Consider the following 17,316-nt stretch of genomic DNA (forward strand, 5'->3'; position numbering starts at 1 on the left):
CCATGTACAATCTCCCGCCCTCGATGGTCACCATTTTCCAGAAAAGGAGAACTAGGCGGAAGATTTGATCCATGGTGGACGTATTTTTCCTAAAGCCAGCCTGGAGAGGACTTAGGATTTCATTCTCCTCCATCCAGTCCATCAGTTGGTCCAGTAGGAGTCGCGAATAGATCTTCTGGGGGACATCTATCAGGCTGATCGGCCTGTAGTTGGATGGGAGCAGAGGACAGCCCTTCTTGAAGATAGGGACTATCTCTGCCCCCAGCCAAGTGCAGGGGATCGCCATGCCACGTGCAAGTGAGTTAAAAAGGATGTGAAGGTAGGGCGCCCAGATCTCTGGATGGGACCTAAAAAGGTCACCAGGTAATTTATCAAGGCCGGGGGCCTTATCCATCGCTAAGCCATCTATTGCGCTTGTCACTTCCCCTAGCGTGAATTCCAGAGTATCTCCAGGGAGAGAGAGGAGTGTTGCAACAGTGGCATCAGTATTCTCAAGGACATCTGCATAGAGTTTCCCAAAATGATCTTCCCATATTTGTGCTGCTATGTTAGGTTCAACTGCAGCTTTGGGTTCCCCTGAGCCAGTAGTAACCAAGGACCAAAATCTTCTTGAGTCCCTGGTTATTAGGGCTACTGAGAGGTCCTGCCACCTGTCCCAGTCCCAATCTGACCTCACGCGAGCCATTGTGTCTTTATACTGCCGCCGCAAAGTGGACACCCTGGTCCGGGGTAGACCCTCTTTGATTGCATTGATAAGGTCTGCTTTGGCCTTTCTGCAGTCAGAGTTATACCAAGTAGATGTTCTAGTATTGTGCTTGGGCTTAGGCACCTCTGGGTAGAGGACCTCTCCCAATGCTCCCACTAAATCTTCGTGAATAGAGGGTAGGGTTTTCTGCAAGACCTGGGTACTAGATAGACTAATTAGTTGTTCCAAGGCCTCAAATTTGGGCAGCACCAGATGATAAATTTTCCCAATATTTTCTTCCGATTTGAAAAATTTCTGCCATCTCACCCTACGCCTGTTTGAAGTTAGTACCAAATTTCCCCGTTCATCTCTTTCCTCTGGGGGAGGGGGTCCTACAGGTTCGGGGAGAAAAGCCAGGAAGAGTAAGAGAGCGTTGTGATCACTATCAGTACGGGGGATTATACTAAAATCATCCACCTTTGGCCATAGACTGGTATCAACAAAAATGTAGTCCAGTCGTGACTCGTGATTGGGTCTATTAAATGTGCACTTAGAAGGGGTGTCTGAAGGGGTGCGTCCATTGCAAGCTCTTAACGCAAAATTAAGAGTTAATGACATTATTTGAACCGCAAGTGGAGACCAGGATCTAGGGTGGGGCGAGTGACACACTGGTATACCCCAGTAGTCATCTTCTGTGGTGAGGGCCCCTTCCCTCAATCCCTCTAGGGGCTCAAAGTGGCAGTTAAAATCACCGCCCAATACCACCTTGATGTCTGTCGGCAACTGGCCCAAAAAAGACGCAAGATCTTCTAATGTGGTGGACTCCGCCGTTGGTCCTACTGGGCGAGAATAAACGTTTATTATTGCTAACTTAGGGGCGCCCTTCCAGTTTAGTAAAACGCACTGGATGTCTTGAGAAGACGTGGCTATAGTTTCTGCTTTGCAGCCAATATGAGATGCTATCCACACCGCCAACCCACCCGAAGGCCTCCCCTTACCATTCCAGGTAGCATGGATTTCAAATATGGCATAGCCAGTTTTAAGGACCGGCTCCCTCGCCCATGTCTCTTGAAAGAGGCAGATATCACTATCTGTTACTAAGGAGTCCCACTCTTCCGTGTGTATTTTGTTAAAAATACCTGCAACATTCCAAGATAGTACCCTCAGGGCTCTAGAAGGAGTGTGCAAATTAGGACCCTGTCCCCCTGAGGTATTACTACCTCTACATGCATTTGGGATGGGAACCCCTAGAGGGGAGGGTATACTATGATTAGATATAACTGGGAGGGGTGGGATCGTACCATAAGGGTCTCCTGACAACTGGCAAGGGGAGTTGGCACCGGGAACGTGGGAGTTTCCATACGGACCACTTAGGGCCCTCTCTGCAGAAAAATATCCAGGAAAAGACCCCAGGCGTCAATCACAAGAGTCCAGGCCAGATAGGACTCCAAATCTATTATTAACTTCCAGAGGTGTAAAGGGAAGCAAATGGTCCATCCCCCCTGATTGAGAAAAGTGATCCGTACTCCTATAATTAGTGCCATAGCCCCTTTGTGGGACAGGTTCCCACCCATGAGCATTCTTTAGGATCATGGGGCCTGGGTATGGAGGGAGATAGTGGTTAGTCTGTTTTGGACCGTTAATCCCAGTCGGGGGCAAGGGGGGCCATGGGCATGACATGGGGGCTACTAAGGCTCTAGGGTAGAAATAGGTGAGATCGCACGGCATAATTGATTTACCTAGGTTCCCCGGCATCCAGCTCAGAATATGCCTGACAGCTTCTGGGTCCCTAAAATTAATCACAATCAAGTCACCATCTATATCTTTCTCCCGCCCCCCTAACCAGGAAAGTCGGCGCACATGCACTATATCCCCATTAACATTTGCCGGAAGAGGTCTATTTTTGGACAACCAGTACATGGTTTTGTTTTTGAGTTGCTCTGGACCTTCTCGCTTATCAGGGTCCAGGGTGGGCACACCCGTGAGCACCACTACATAGGGTAGTGTTTCTGGAGGAAGTTCAACCTGGGGGATCCTACGTTTAAGTATGTTGCTAGAGGATACCCTCTCTCCCGCCGGGTGGCTTGGTCTTGTGGCTGTACTATTTCCACCCTTCGAGTTTGTACCATTCTTATTCGTGGGAGCTCTAGAAGGAGTGGCAGAGGTTGTTGTACCTAGGGGAATATGGTGCGCTGTTTTAATCGGAAGGTTAGGCATGGAAAATGGGGCTGTTGTGGTAATGGTGGAAGTTGTTTGGGCTGCCTTGGCTAGATTGGTAGATGTTGGATGGGGCGCGTTAGAAGTAGAGGGTTTTGAGGAATTAAGCAAACTGTCAGCAGTCAGAGCTATACTAGATGTTACAGGGGCCTTCTGATTGACTGGTCTGTTAAAATAGCCTGTTCCAAGTTCCCTAGCCATTGTTCAATGGCCAATAATCTATCTACAATAGGGGAAGTGAGCGTCCTGAGCATTTGCCCAAGGAACTCCAAAGTAGGGGCAACTGGGAGAGTGTCCTCCGGAATTGCAGTTGGAGGGGTAGTAACTAGAATAGGAGATGATGTTTCACTTGCAGTCACTGTAGAAGTAGTGAGTCTAGTACCTGCAGCTGGTTTGGAAACAGAGGCTGCACCCCCCCTTTCCCCTTGCCAAAATCAGAGTGGCTAATTTTGCCCTTATGTGTTGTACCCCCCTTCCTCATTCTCTTTTTGGGCGGAGGACCAAGGATTACCTGGGCCTCAGTTTTCCTCAATTGGATTTTAGCTGTGGTTTTTCCCATGAGGATAGGAGCTGGCGTAAGTTTCTGGGCTACATCAGAATTGCAGGGTAGTGGGGGAGCGACAGTGGGCGAATTAGATAAGTCCCCAGAAGGAGGTGGTGTAGAGGTAATATCCCTAAGAAGTTCTGGGATACCCTGGGATGTAAAGGGATCCTCAGTAATAGGGGACACCTCTGTACTGGGTAGTAAAATATGTGGGGACGTAGCCATGGGGGGTCTTGCCTTATAACCCTCGATAGAGCGTCGACGCTCCACCCTCCTCTCGGGCTTCTTCTTTTTCAATTTCTGAGATGGACTTCTTAAAATAGTTATCTAGGGTACCCTTGTTAGGATTAGCCCCCACTGTCCCAGGAGAGGCCATGTCCATTTGGCAAGAGGATACAGAACTGTGATGGTTATACAAAGGTAACTATCCTAGAGTAACCTAGCCAACAATAAAAAGGGAACTTTACTAGCACAAGATGGTAGGTCAAAAGCACAGTGGAACACTTAAGCAGAATATACACAACAATGTAGACCGTGGCAAGACCGGATATAGGTTGTACACATGAGTGAAAGGGACGGGGCCCAGCCCAGCCTCACCAGCCACTTAACGGCCACACAACGGCCCGCTCTTTGCCCGGTCTTCGCCCGCTTTCTCGTCCGCGCGTGTCCCGCGTACGCGTTCGAGGCGGGGTTGAAGTAGAGGAGGAGAGAAGGGGGCGGGAAGAGGAACCAGGTGCGCGCGATGGACGGCGGAAGCACTTCTGGACCTCGCAGTCCCGCTCCCTATGCAGGTGGCTTAACAATCACTCCCCCAGCCGAGGTGACCGAGGCAAAATGCTCCCAGGTCACTAGGAAGGACTGACACAGGGCTCCGCAACAGTTTGTGCCCTTAAGACGGCCAGAAGCAAAGTCCGATGTCCCTCACGCTGCACGAGCGGCTCCCGCGCCAGCGGGGGCCGCGAGAAGTTTTAATGCTTCCAGGAACAACCAGGGAGGTCGGAGGGAGAAGGGGGCGGGAAGAGGAACCAGGTGCGCGCGATGGACGGCGCAAGCACTTCTGGACCTCGCAGTCCCGCTCCCTATGCAGGTGGCTTAACAATCACTCCCCCAGCCGAGGTGACCGAGCCGAAATGCTCCCAGGTCACTAGGAAGGACTGACACAGGGCTCCGCAACAGTTTGTGCCCCTAAGACGGCCAGAAGCAAAGTCCGATGTCCCTCACGCTGCACGAGCGGCACCCGCGCCAGCGGGGGCCGCAAGATGTTTTAATGCTTCCAGGAACAACCGGGGAGGTCGGAGGGAGAAGGGGGCGGGAAGAGGAACCAGGTGCGCGCGATGGACGGCGCAAGCACTTCTGGACCTCGCAGTCCCGCTCCCTATGCAGGTGGCTTAACAATCACTCCCCCAGCCGAGGTGACCGAGCCGAAATGCTCCCAGGTCACTAGGAAGGACTGACACAGGGCTCCGCAACAGTTTGAGCCCCTAAGACGGCCAGAAGCAAAGTCCGATGTCCCTCACGCTGCACGAGCGGCTCCCGCGCCAGCGGGGGCCGCGAGAAGTTTTAATGCTTCCAGGAACAACCAGGGAGGTCGGAGGGAGAAGGGGGCGGGAAGAGGAACCAGGTGCACGCGATGGACGGCGCAAGCACTTCTGGACCTCGCAGTCCCGCTCCCTATGCAGGTGGCTTAACAATCACTCCCCCAGCCGAGGTGACCGAGCCGAAATGCTCCCAGGTCACTAGGAAGGACTGACACAGGGCTCCGCAACAGTTTGTGCCCCTAAGACGGCCAGAAGCAAAGTCCGATGTCCCTCACGCTGCACGAGCGGCTCCCGCGCCGGCGGGGGCCGCGAGAAGTTTTAATGCTTCCAGGAACAACCAGGGAGGTCGGAGGGAGAAGGGGGCGGGAAGAGGAACCAGGTGCGCGCGATGGACGGCGCAAGCACTTCTGGACCTCGCAGTCCTGCTCCCTATGCAGGTGGCTTAACAATCACTCCCCCAGCCGAGGTGACCGAGCCGAAATGCTCCCAGGTCACTAGGAAGGACTGACACAGGGCTCCGCAACAGTTTGTGCCCCTAAGACGGCCAGAAGCAAAGTCCGATGTCCCTCACGCTGCACGAGCGGCACCCCCGTACAGCAGTATCTTTCACACGGCAAGGTTGTGATACAGACCGCACAGCCAGAATTCGCTCATCACTCTCCTCTTTAGAGCTTGAACAGATGTCGCCCCAGTTAGTGCTTTAAGCTCTTAAGCACTACAAAACAGTTTATTCTTTAAAAATTCATAACTCCGGGTCTACTTATTGGACTTTTGTTGTTTTGGTTATTTTTGTGTGGTATTTTTACTGCTTTACTGGTTTAAGTGTTGCACAAATACTTTATGCATTGCCTCCTAAGTTACGCCTGCTTGTTCTGTGCCAAGCTATCAGGATTGATCACAAGTTAATTTAGGTTGTGTAACTAACTTACCTTGACTAGGATTGAGGTCCTTACTTAGACAGGGTGCAGATGCCTGCCAAATAGAGACCCCATTTCTAACCTATGGCTCATGCATTACTTTAAAGCTAAGCTAAAGAATGTTGACAGAATATAGCAGTCTAAGTATCGTTTAGCTAGAGGTTTGTAACTTTAGAATCCCACTTTCCGAGATTAACTTATTATGCCTAGTACTTGTTACCCATTCTACTTTGCTACACTGTTGAACATTACAAACACCAGTCACCAATGATTCCAGATTTCCAGTTTATCACATTGGTTCAGGAAGAGGCACCTACCATTATTCTTATTGCAGCTGCTCTTTCAACAACTTGCAAGCAGTGGTGTTATAACAGAGTGGGGTGGTGAATGGTCATTGATGCCATCTCAGTAAATTTACAGGGGGTTCTGACAATGCTGTATGTCCATCTCAAAGCAAACTTGTTAGCGTAAATGTAACCCGCCTTTGCCATGTTTTCTTGATCATGCTAACTTGGCATCACCGGATGGGCCTACGTCTTATCCTCCGATGAGCCACGTCTTAATACAGGAGACAAGCAATTTTTAAAAACCAGCTTGCTAAACTAATCTGTCTACATTTGTATTACTTATGAAAGCCATCTACTTTCCCACAAGCCCATCTAGGCACCTGCTGGTTCATTTGGTTGCAATGAGATTGATACTAAAACTGTGTGTGGTGTAGTAAGGTATATATTTGAGATCTGCCTCTTATCTGGAGCCCTGCTTTATTGCTGATATGTGGCGGATCCTCTTCTTGGCAAGCTCTGTGATTCACAGAATATTGACTTTTCTCAGTACTCTCTTCTAGACTGAAAAACATTAGATAGATTTTTCTTCCACAATGCAAACACTACTTCAAGAGCACTCTACAAAGTAACCAAATGTTGGCTGTGGCTAGAGAGGGAATGTAGTAGTGGTAGGTTCATTTATGCATATTGGAGCTCATTTTCAGTAATATATTAATGAAAGGAATTCTACTAAACTAATGGTAATTATAGGTAGCATATTATACACCCCAGAGTGCCAGAAACTATAACTTCAATTCCATATAGTTTTTGATGGGGACAGCATGTGTTCTTTAAAGCTTTTCACAACTGACAATGGTTTGTTTTGAACACAGACCTACAGAACCATGGTATCTCAAAATAAACTAAACTGTCCTTTGAACCTTCCACCTCCGGATGGATAGATTCTATCCAGCTTCAAGTGGTATAGTTTTATACCATTTGCCACTGGTGATTGGTTCATGTAAATATGTGACATGGGAACGGTTGCCTCAGCCCTACTCCAGGACTGTGTGTCTTGTGTGTACTAAACAACCACATGCATTTAACACATCCATAAAATTACACATGCTTCAGAGGACAGACTAGAGAGCAGTGTGACTGGTAAAGGAGTTTCCTCTCTCTCTTTCTTTCATGTAAAGGAATCTGTCAATTGGATTTGGACTTGACTTCAACACAAGAAGGTAGGGCAAATGTAGACAGGGTCACTTTTAGCTGCCGCTGGGATTGTAAAAAATAAATTCGTAAAAAAAAAGGAATAAATCTTAGTTCTCATTATTGTATTTCTCGTCATTGCACACCAGCACAGAGGCTTGGAGGATGATCATAGGTGCGAGTAGCAGGAGCACACCATGAAACGCAACCTATGCTGCTTTACACAGGGTAGGTAGTTGTCTTCGTCCTCCAGGTGCCTGTAGTTCACGGTTAGCCACATTTAGGACTGATTCCAAAAAACAGGATTGTGCTGACAGATGCATCACTTCTTTGTTATTCCTACTCCTTATAGAGAGGAATAAAAGGTACAGCAGGGTTCAGGAAAACATAATTCAGGTTGTGATGAAATCCTAAGTGATATAGCCACGCACTAATAAGGGGAGATATATACCATAAATCCCACTCACTTCTTTATAACCTAGGCCTTATCTTCAATAAAATACAATTTCAATGTTGTCCCTTTTGTAAAAAAATGGTAATTACTTTTTTACGACCCTTCACACATCCCAAAAATGTTTTCTTCTAATCAAGAGCTCTGCACAAGCATGCCTATCACCAGTTAGTGCTGGTGAAGGGGCACCCTTGTGATGAAGCATGCCATCTTTCTTACAGAGCAACATTTTTTTAATGTATCATCGAACTTTAAAAAAGTAACATCAGCGACTTTGGAATGTACAGAAAATGTTTTGTCTTTACAAATTAGAACCTGGTGGTCTTGTTTGAATTGTTTGTTAACTGGACATCTAAACCCAATAAACACAATAGGAATAGACAGCTCTCAAAATGAACTCAATACATCATGTATTACTTGATCATCCTCAACTGTTCACGGGATGCCTTAGTCCTCTGTTACTCTAAAAAGATTTCTGTTCCCGCAAGAAACATTATGCATGGACCTAGTTTGTTGTTTAATGCCAAAAGTCATTACTTTCAGGGAAAAAGTCTTGTCTGTGATAAATAGTGACTTGAAAGAAGAAATTTCCACCAAGAACAGTGTTATTGCAAAATAAAAATAAATGTTATTATGAGTAAAATTACTGCCATCAGAAGCACTGCGTACCCTGTATACAAATAATGAAAAATCAAAAAAGAAATAAATGGAATTATTAACGTATCTCAGCCACTGCAAATTACTCAGGGCTGCATCCCTGGCCATCATTTCTGTTCACCATGCTACCTCAGCTTAGAGCCGGCCATATGCAAATCAGCCTTGATGCTGCTCCAATAGGAACAGCCCAGCCCAAACTGCCAGGCCAGGTCCTTTATGAACCGGAAAACAACTATCCAAAGACTGGTTTCGTCCTAATTGGGTCTCTTCAATCATGTGCAGCTTGGTTGTAGTGGCATAGTGAGCACAGTACCCACTTCTAGTCATACCTGTCACACTTAGGGCGTTACACTGAAAATACACAAAACGGATGGATAGAATGTTTCAAGTAATCTCAGCCACTGGTCATTACTGAAGCTGCATCTCAGTCCATCTTTATTTTGCCCGCCATGTCATGTCCAATTAGACCCAGCCACCTGTAAGTCAGCCTCAATCCTGCTCGAATAGGAAAGTCCAGCCCAAACTGCCAATCCAGGTCTTTTCTAAACCAAACACACAAGCATCTCAAAACTGGTTTCCGACTAATTGGCAACTCTTCAGTCAAATGTAGCTCGATTCACACTTCTCGGCATATCCGTGGCATTTGGGGCATGATAGTGAACACATAAAAAAACAAGTATTAGAAATACAATAGGTCTAGCATTTTTTTGAGTTACAGCTATTGGCACAGCTACCAGACAGAAATTACCACTTTGCAGGTGCTGAACAGAGCATTGATCCGTGAAACGGCCTGAAAGCCTAAAACGATGCTGATACACTACAAAATAAAAAGGTAGACCAGGATGACAATGAGGAACCGCGGACTTATTGGGATGCCCAACGAAAGCAAACAATGAGTGAAATCGCCTGGGCGTGACCCAAACACGCAAAGGCGGGAGAATCAGACTCAATGCACCAATAAAAACCCTGTATTTCAAAATGGCACAACAACAAACAAATGGCAATTCTTAGGCATGCCAAAAGGCAATAGAGGAGATAACAACAGGTCTTGCAGACAGCGCATGCGCGCTGCCTAGGCTCGACCTAATGACTGGAGTAATACTTTAATTAATCTCATCCACTGGTAATTACTCCCAGTTGCTGGACTGCTCTGAATGAACATAACATCATAGAGTTGACACTGAGAAACAACCCTGCCTTCTTGCCCCCATTGCAGCCTAACCTGGGATGTTAACTGCAAAAGAAAGAGTGAACATGAATACGCTGTTGCAGATGGGAAAGTGAGCTAAAGTCAACCTTTTACAAAACTACAGAGCCTTTCTATCCCCCTAGTGAGTTGTGATAAATGAATATTGATTGACTGATGTTACTTTAACTCTTATTCATTTAGTTCTAATAAATTAGGAAGAAGGCGTGCATCATCCATGTAAAGTAGTATGGGGATGAAATCCCTGACTAGCCTAGGTGTGCCATAGCCTCTGGCCCTTGTTGGTAAAGCACTGGGAGGCTCCATTCTTCCCCTATCGGTAAACAACAGGGGTGGCTCCTCCTAAATGGCGGAGGGGCATTGCTGTGCCTGAGGCGAGCACTGCAGATTTTCAATTACATTTTATTTTGCCACCAGCTCATGCTGTGAAGCACAAGGGTGGGGGCAGGGCTCAATCCTGCGATTGCAGGATGACTGCTGCCCCTGCCAGTGAGCATTTCAGATTGGCTGGCTGTCTACAGCCGTACTATCCAACATGCATACTTTAGACCAAGCAATCCAAGGGCTGGGAAACAGCCGGGGGTTTGCTGGCACAGGCCCTCAGCCTCAAAATGAGGGCTGGTGTAGCCTGCTTCAACCAACCCTGGAGCTGCTGTCATACTGAAAACGAGAAGGTTCGCCAGACACTGATCTGGACAGCCTAATGCAATGCTCTAATCACTCAAAAGAGTGTAACTAAATGAATCTTTGGTGATTAACAATGAAGTTAAACAAATCAATCAATGAATAAACAAGATGTATGGACAACATTAGAATAAACGACGTGAAGTTCTCGCTTTTTTCAGTAGGTTTCTTTATAGGAAATCAAAAATTATCCAAGGAAAATGTTCAAAGTTCACATAATCCAGACGTGGAATGTTGAAACAAATCTTCATAAACAATTCAGCTTAAAAATCCCAATGCATTTCGGGCTAAAGGGACAGCCCTTCATCAGGGGTATCTGGAAAAACAATACCATATTTCAATGTCTTCGTACACGGACCGTTGCAGAGATAGCTTCCGCATTTCTGACCACGCCAATATCGAGTCCCTGGTACGCTGTTTTCAACTTAGTCACTGGTGAGCTGCTTAATATTCCTTTTTAAACCTACACATCATGTTTAGTCATTTCCTTTTACCCTCATGCATTGATCGTTTTTTTTCAGTGCGATTTTCCTCCCCGAGTACGCCCCACACTGTGCTTCCACGTACTTCCACGTAGAGCGTTTAGGTAAGCCCCCGCTCGACTATGCACTTACTTCACTTCTGTAAATTTGTGGATATGCGTCCTCTCATTTTTGACGCTCTTCTTTGTTAGACTCCATATTTATCTCGGCTACTTTTTGGCTGACCCTCTGGCACCGTGATTACGAGCGTTTCGCTCTGCTAAGTAAGTCTCTCCACTTATATGCCAATCTTCCATAGCCTACACTTCTAAACACGTGCATGATATTTTACCTACTGGCTTTCACTCATTTTTGCGCCTATGTTCCACTGAGCACCACCATGTTGCGTTTGTCAATTAAGGGGCTGATAAAGTTTTTTCACTGTCTTTTCACCCGTTTTTTGCACTCCTTTGCTTTCTATTCATCTAATCTTATTTCAATCCTTGCTTACACTTCACTTTCTATGTCTTCCTCGAATCCCTTTGAGCTGATAAATTGTCTGCAGCCTACGTACTTTCATTGAAATATGGTATTGTTTCTCCAGATTCCCCTGATGAAGGGCTGTCCCTTTAGCCCGAAATGCATTGGGATTTTTAAGCTGAATTGTTTATGAAGATTTGTTTCAACATTCCACGTCTGGATTATGTGAACTTTGAACATTTTCCTTGGATAATTTTTGATTTCCTATAAAGAAACTCTACTGAAAAAAGCGAGAACTTCACGTCGTTTATTCTAATGTTGTTCATACATCTTGTTTATTCATTGATTGATTTGTTTAACTTCATTGTTAATCACCAAAGATTCATTTATTTACACTCTTTTGAGTGATTAGAGCAGTGCATTAGGCTGTCCAGATCAGTGTCTGGCGAACCTTCTCATTGTATGAATACAGGCTTGCAGGGCCTTTTCCTTTTGCACGCAATTGTATATACTGTTCGAAATTGGATTTAATGTACTACCTTCCCCTTTGATTTTCATATATTGAGTGCATCTAGGTTGTTTTTGATCTTGATGTCATACTGAAAACAACATGAGTGCAGTTCCAGGTTTGGCTGGATTTGCATTCCACGAGCAGGAACAAAGTCTTTCCCTTTTCCCTTTCCTCCTTGAGGACCCAAGGATCGCCGGTAGAGAAGTGCCACACCAGACGGGAGCTGCTGCAGCATTTATGGAGAGTTGTGCACCATCACGCCCCACCATATTTTGTTACCGATAGCCATAACTTGAAAAACATATTGGGCCTAAATTCACAAAGGGCCTTTGGACTTGAGGTGGAGGCCCCGCAGTCGTGGGGGAGTCTTCACACTTGGGCAGGAATCTCTGCGATAAGAATTCTCACTGCAGAGAATACACACTGAGTGTTGGGCCTCTGCCATGAGTGCTGGGGCATTTATGAATCAGGCCCATTATGTTTGAGATACTAAAGATAATTCAGAAGATATTCTCAAACTTGGGTAATGATAGCTAAAAATTTGTGTTGGTTACTTTCACAGTAATTACCTCAGTTTTAAGAAACTGCAGTAAAACCTGAAAAGCCACTCACCAATGGGGTTCTCGAACCAACAATAATGGCAAACGATCGTGACATACCTGAATCCAGGGAAAGTCTGTCTTATTCATTTCCGTACTCCAAGCATTGTAAGATCCACCGTTATTTAGTCTTGCCAACTGAGGCTGCCATTTGTCTATAAAGTCAAAAGAAAATACCTTTAGTGTGAGAAAATTAAGAATGAAAGGCTTGTTGCTCACATTTTGATGGGCTGATTGTCTGTCCACTTTTTCAGGTAAAAAGGAAAGTACCGGATTGTGCATTTCAGCTATGAGATGTTGGGTGCTCTAATGCAGATAATGGAGTGGCAGAGTACCAATAATGGATGATATGCATTTTCTGCTCCATCATTCCATTGTACAACATCCATCCACAGTGGGATGAACGCTTAATCACCCTTAAGCCTCCTTACATGGCCTATGCCAGTGTTTGAGGGCCCCTTACAATGTCATTTCCCTCGCCTGTGGCTTGGGTCTATAATTCAGGAGGAGTGCCTCTAATGGCTAATATAGCCCACGGCAGTGAGCTACAATGCTATATTGTAATCTTTCTTGAAATGCTGGAAAAAAGATGCATTTTGAATGCCTGACGACAGACAATTAATTACATAAACTGCCTGGTGGTGGTATATTTTTTTTTAATACAAATTTTATTTGGTTTTCCTGATACAGTCTGGGCCATAGCCCTACAAGTACCTGTAGGAAATAATATGAGTCAGGAGTACCATAGCATTTAAACAATTGCAAATCCTACGAAACTTGCAGGTGGAACAACATGAACACAGTGCAGACAGTTCTAGATCCCAGTGACAGTATAAAGGTTACATTTGTACAAATACAGACAGTTACATAGTATGGAATGATTCGTTCAGTAGTCATTTGTGCGAGTGGCAATTCCTTTCAGGGGTCTAAAGATGGAAGGGGAGGTAGATCTATACCATGATACGTCGCCCAACTGGCCCATACTTTCCTATGTTTCTGGGGGCAGCCACGGGGCCAAAACACTGCAATCTCCGCACCCATACATCTTTCCAGTTCTGTCTTCCATTTACCTATGGTCGGAGGAGATGTCCCCTTCCACAGCTGGGCAATATTGTGTTTGGCGATGGTAAGGGCCAAAAAGACCAGATGCTGTTTGTACCTGTTGCCCCCTACCCCGTCAGTGCTGTGCATGAGTAAGAGTCTTGGGTCGAGCGGGAGCTCCCATTATAGTATGTTGCTTAGGCAAGACGAGACCTTCCGCCAGAATGGCTGCAGTACAATGCAACTCCAGACTGTACTTAGGAATGCCCCTTCTTCCCTCTCACATCTTAGGCATTTAGGGGACTGGATAACTCCCATCTTCCAGAGTCGGGATTGTGTGTAATATGCGCAGTGTATATCCTTAAATTGTATAAGGCGGTAGCGGGAGGACACAGCTGCGCCCCGAGGGCTGGCTACGGCTTCCTCCCAGTCATAGTCTGTCAAGTCTGGAATATCATCCTGCCATGATCTCTCGTCATGTTAAGTGTTGTTCGTGTATGCGTCTTCAACGTTTGATAAATTTGCAGGATTTTATGTGACCCCAGGTCCCCCATTAACAGGTGGCCCTCAAGAGGGTGGAATTCTGGTAGGGTTTCTACAGCATGAATCAAGGGGCCCAAAGCATTGTGTAATTGGAAATATTTATGAAAAGTCCTATGTAGCTGAAATTCTTCTTGTAGCCATTGGATTTCTAGGTGGTGCCCTGCATCACGTCTCCAAAAGTGGATATTCCCACCAAGTCCCACTTACCTAAACCCATCAGGGCTTTCACCTGGCGTAGGTATGTGCCTTGCCACAAATGGATCGCCTGGGTCAGGCTGCTGCGGCACCCCATCTGCCCCACTGAGTACTGCCAGAGCCGGATCACTGTTCTGCTTGCCGGGGGTAATACATCTAGGCTCCTTGAGCTATACAGGAGCTGAAGGAGAGGAACTCTCTCCATTGCCGCATGTTCCAGCGCAAATGCCGGGTCGGCTGGGGAATTATACCACAATTTGTTTATTATAAGCAGATGAGAAGCAGCATAGTATGCCTACACATCTGCTGCTGCAATACCCCCACAATACGTAGATTGTGCGCACGTGTGTAGCGCCACCCCGATCGCCCCACCATTCCACAGGAATTTATTGTGTATACCATTGATTTGTGCAAACCAGGTTCATCGTATTTTGTAAGGGAAATTTTGTATTCGATATTTCTAGGCAGAGTCCATTTTAAAAATCGCAGAGCGCCCATATAATGAGAGTGGAAGGGAGTACTATATTGTTGTTTTGTTGCCCAGACTCGTAAGTAGCGGGTTGATATTGTGACATGGCGAAATGAAGATGCCCAGATATTTAAAAAACCCAGTCACGTACGATAGCTGCATCGCCCAGGCGTCCCGTCCTTGGTCCCCACATACCAGAAAAGGCACAGATTTAGCAGGGTTAGTATGGTAGTTTCTCCAAACTCTCTGAGGATTCGCAGTAGACGTAGTCCCGGGATCCACGAGTCTGGCAAAAAGAAGAGGACGCCATCTGCATGTAGCGCGATGTGATCTGATCTCGACTGGGACCATTCAAATCCATGGAGTACCGGGTCACTACGAACCCATGCTGGCAAGGGTTTCATCGCCAGGGCGAATAACAGCGGGGACAGGGGGCAACCCTGCCTCGTGCCCCTAAAGATAGGGAAGGGGTCTGAGCGAAGTCCCGCTATGCGAACCAAGACCGTTAAATTGGTGTAAAGCAAACAGACTTATGCTAAAAACCGCGGGCCAAAATTAACCGCTTCAAGTAATTGGAAGAGGTAGACCCAACTAAGAGAATCAAATGCTTTGTCAATGTCAACTAATAATATAGCCGCGGGGCGACAAAGCTCTGGGGTCATTGCCATGGCCTTATGCACCCATCGGATGTTATGACGGGTGGCCAGGTGAGGCATAAGGCCTGATTGGTCTGGGTAAATTAGGTCTGATACGCAAGGCCACACTCAACTTGTCTGTTGTAATGGGCCCTCCAGTTGGTCTTGCATGTGGTCAGTAAGTCTTCGGGGTGGAATATCCCTGAGGAACTCAGCTATCTGAGCCTCTGAAAGCTACTCACGATGCTCATATAATGCGGAGAAATGCAGCGCAAATTCCTGAGTCACCGTTTCTGGAGATGAACACAGGACATTGGCGTAGCGCAGAGTAGGGACAGCAGCAGGGGATTTGTAAACTTGGCATAGTCTGTGGAAAATTTTACTCTCTTATTCCCCTCTTGGGTAGATCCGGTGCTGCAACGCCATCCAGATCTCTTTTGCTTCACCCATTAGATATTGCTGTATATTTTGTTGCACCTGCAACAAGTTGCGTTAGAGAGAGGGCCTGGGTTCCAGATTAAGTTACGTTGCCAGGGTCTCTTGGAGTGACTCCAGGTCAGCCAGCTGTGCTAATCGCATGCGTTTCTCTTTAGTACGATAGCTGATTTCTGCCCCACGGATTGTTGGCTTCCCAGAGGATACCTTTGGATGGGGCTGAGTCTACCTTAGTATGGGGCTGAGTCTACCTTAGTGTCTAGATATTCAGAAACTACCTTAATTAGCATGTCCTGAAAATCTGGATCTCGACGATGCCACGAGGACATCCGCCACCTGAAGGGGGTCTACGGGAACAAGTATAAGGTTTGAGAGTGACTGGGTAATGATCTGAAAGCCTTCTTGAGTGGTGGGATACATGTGAAAACCTATAAATGTATGCGGGAGGTGTAAAAAAGTAGTCCAGTCGGGACTGCGAGTTATGCACCTCTGACATAAAGATGTAACTTCATTCTGCAGGATGATATTCACACCAGATGTCGGCCCAGCCTAATGTAGAGGTAAGGAGGTTCAATCTGGAGAGACCTACTAGAGAGTGGCGGTCCGAGTTATGCTGTCTGACTAAAGGAGCCATGGTGCCGTCCACCCAGGAGGGACAGGCACTCCAGGAGTTCCCCCCATAGCCTGGCGATCTTGTCGACAAAGGTATTCCCCAGTGTTGGGGGTAGGGGGGAGCATAAATACTACCAATTGTGATATGTTCTCCATATAGCGTGCCTGTTAGTATGATGTATCAGCCTCCTGGATCCGCCCAGTGTTTTGTGTGCACGAAAGGGACTCTTCGGTGTATAAGAATGGCAGTCCCCCGTGACCCCCCTGGTGAACCCTGCATGATATATAGTGGTGTACCCAAATCTGGCCAGGCAAGCGATTTTGGTGCCAAGAAGGTGGGTCTCTTGCAAAAGTATGTCGGCCTCGTATCTCTTGGCCTGGCGTAGAACCGTGCCCCATTTAATTTTATTGAGTAGACCCCTAACATTCCAGGAAACCACAGTAAGGTCCTCAAGAGCGGATGAGCCTGTCTGTGCCATCATCCTATATCTGTGAGATCACTGTAATTAATGCGTCGTAATCTAGATAATGAGTCTGCACGTATGAAAACAATGAAACTAGCCCCATAAAAAAAAGAACTAGTTCCCCCTGTACCCCCTGCCCCCACCCGATACTGCCATGAACAAGGAGCATCGGTCGCAGCGTAGGACGCTCACAGCCACCAACAGGAGGGTCCAGGTCCCCTCCGCCAAAAGTACCCAACCCACCCACAAATCATTAACAGAGCACAGTGAAAATGTCTAGGGCCAGGCAGCTCCACGGCCTGGCGTCCACGCCAGTATAGTGGTCAGTGCGGAACAGGATATTCACTACATAACATATCCCTAGGGCTAATGGGATCTGCCAAATAATGCCAGTCTGGCAAGTTCAGGATGTGCATACTGGACTGGAGGAGCACCTATCTGAACGGGATCTGTGCTGTCTCTTTGATTTGGTCCTTCTGGATCTGTTCCACTG

The 17,316-nt window shown here is 46.7% G+C and overlaps 1 protein-coding gene across 3 annotated transcripts in view; it reads right to left on the bottom strand.

Annotated features, from left to right (window-relative positions):
• The window catches only part of F5 (coagulation factor V), a 786,312-nt gene that overhangs the window by 114,834 nt on the left and 654,162 nt on the right, over positions 1-17,316 (bottom strand). For all 3 annotated transcript variants that reach the window (XR_015299279.1, XM_086934096.1, XM_086934094.1), the window contains exon 20: positions 12,490-12,584. Coding sequence is in view for 2 of the 3 variants with exons in the window: in XM_086934096.1 (XP_086790222.1) it covers positions 12,490-12,584 (95 nt within the window). In the remaining variant the exon portion in view is untranslated. The remainder of the gene's footprint in view (positions 1-12,489; positions 12,585-17,316) is intronic.

Source organism: Lissotriton vulgaris, chromosome 8 (genome assembly GCF_964263255.1).
Source record: "Lissotriton vulgaris chromosome 8, aLisVul1.2, whole genome shotgun sequence".
Lineage (NCBI taxonomy): Eukaryota > Metazoa > Chordata > Amphibia > Caudata > Salamandridae > Lissotriton > Lissotriton vulgaris.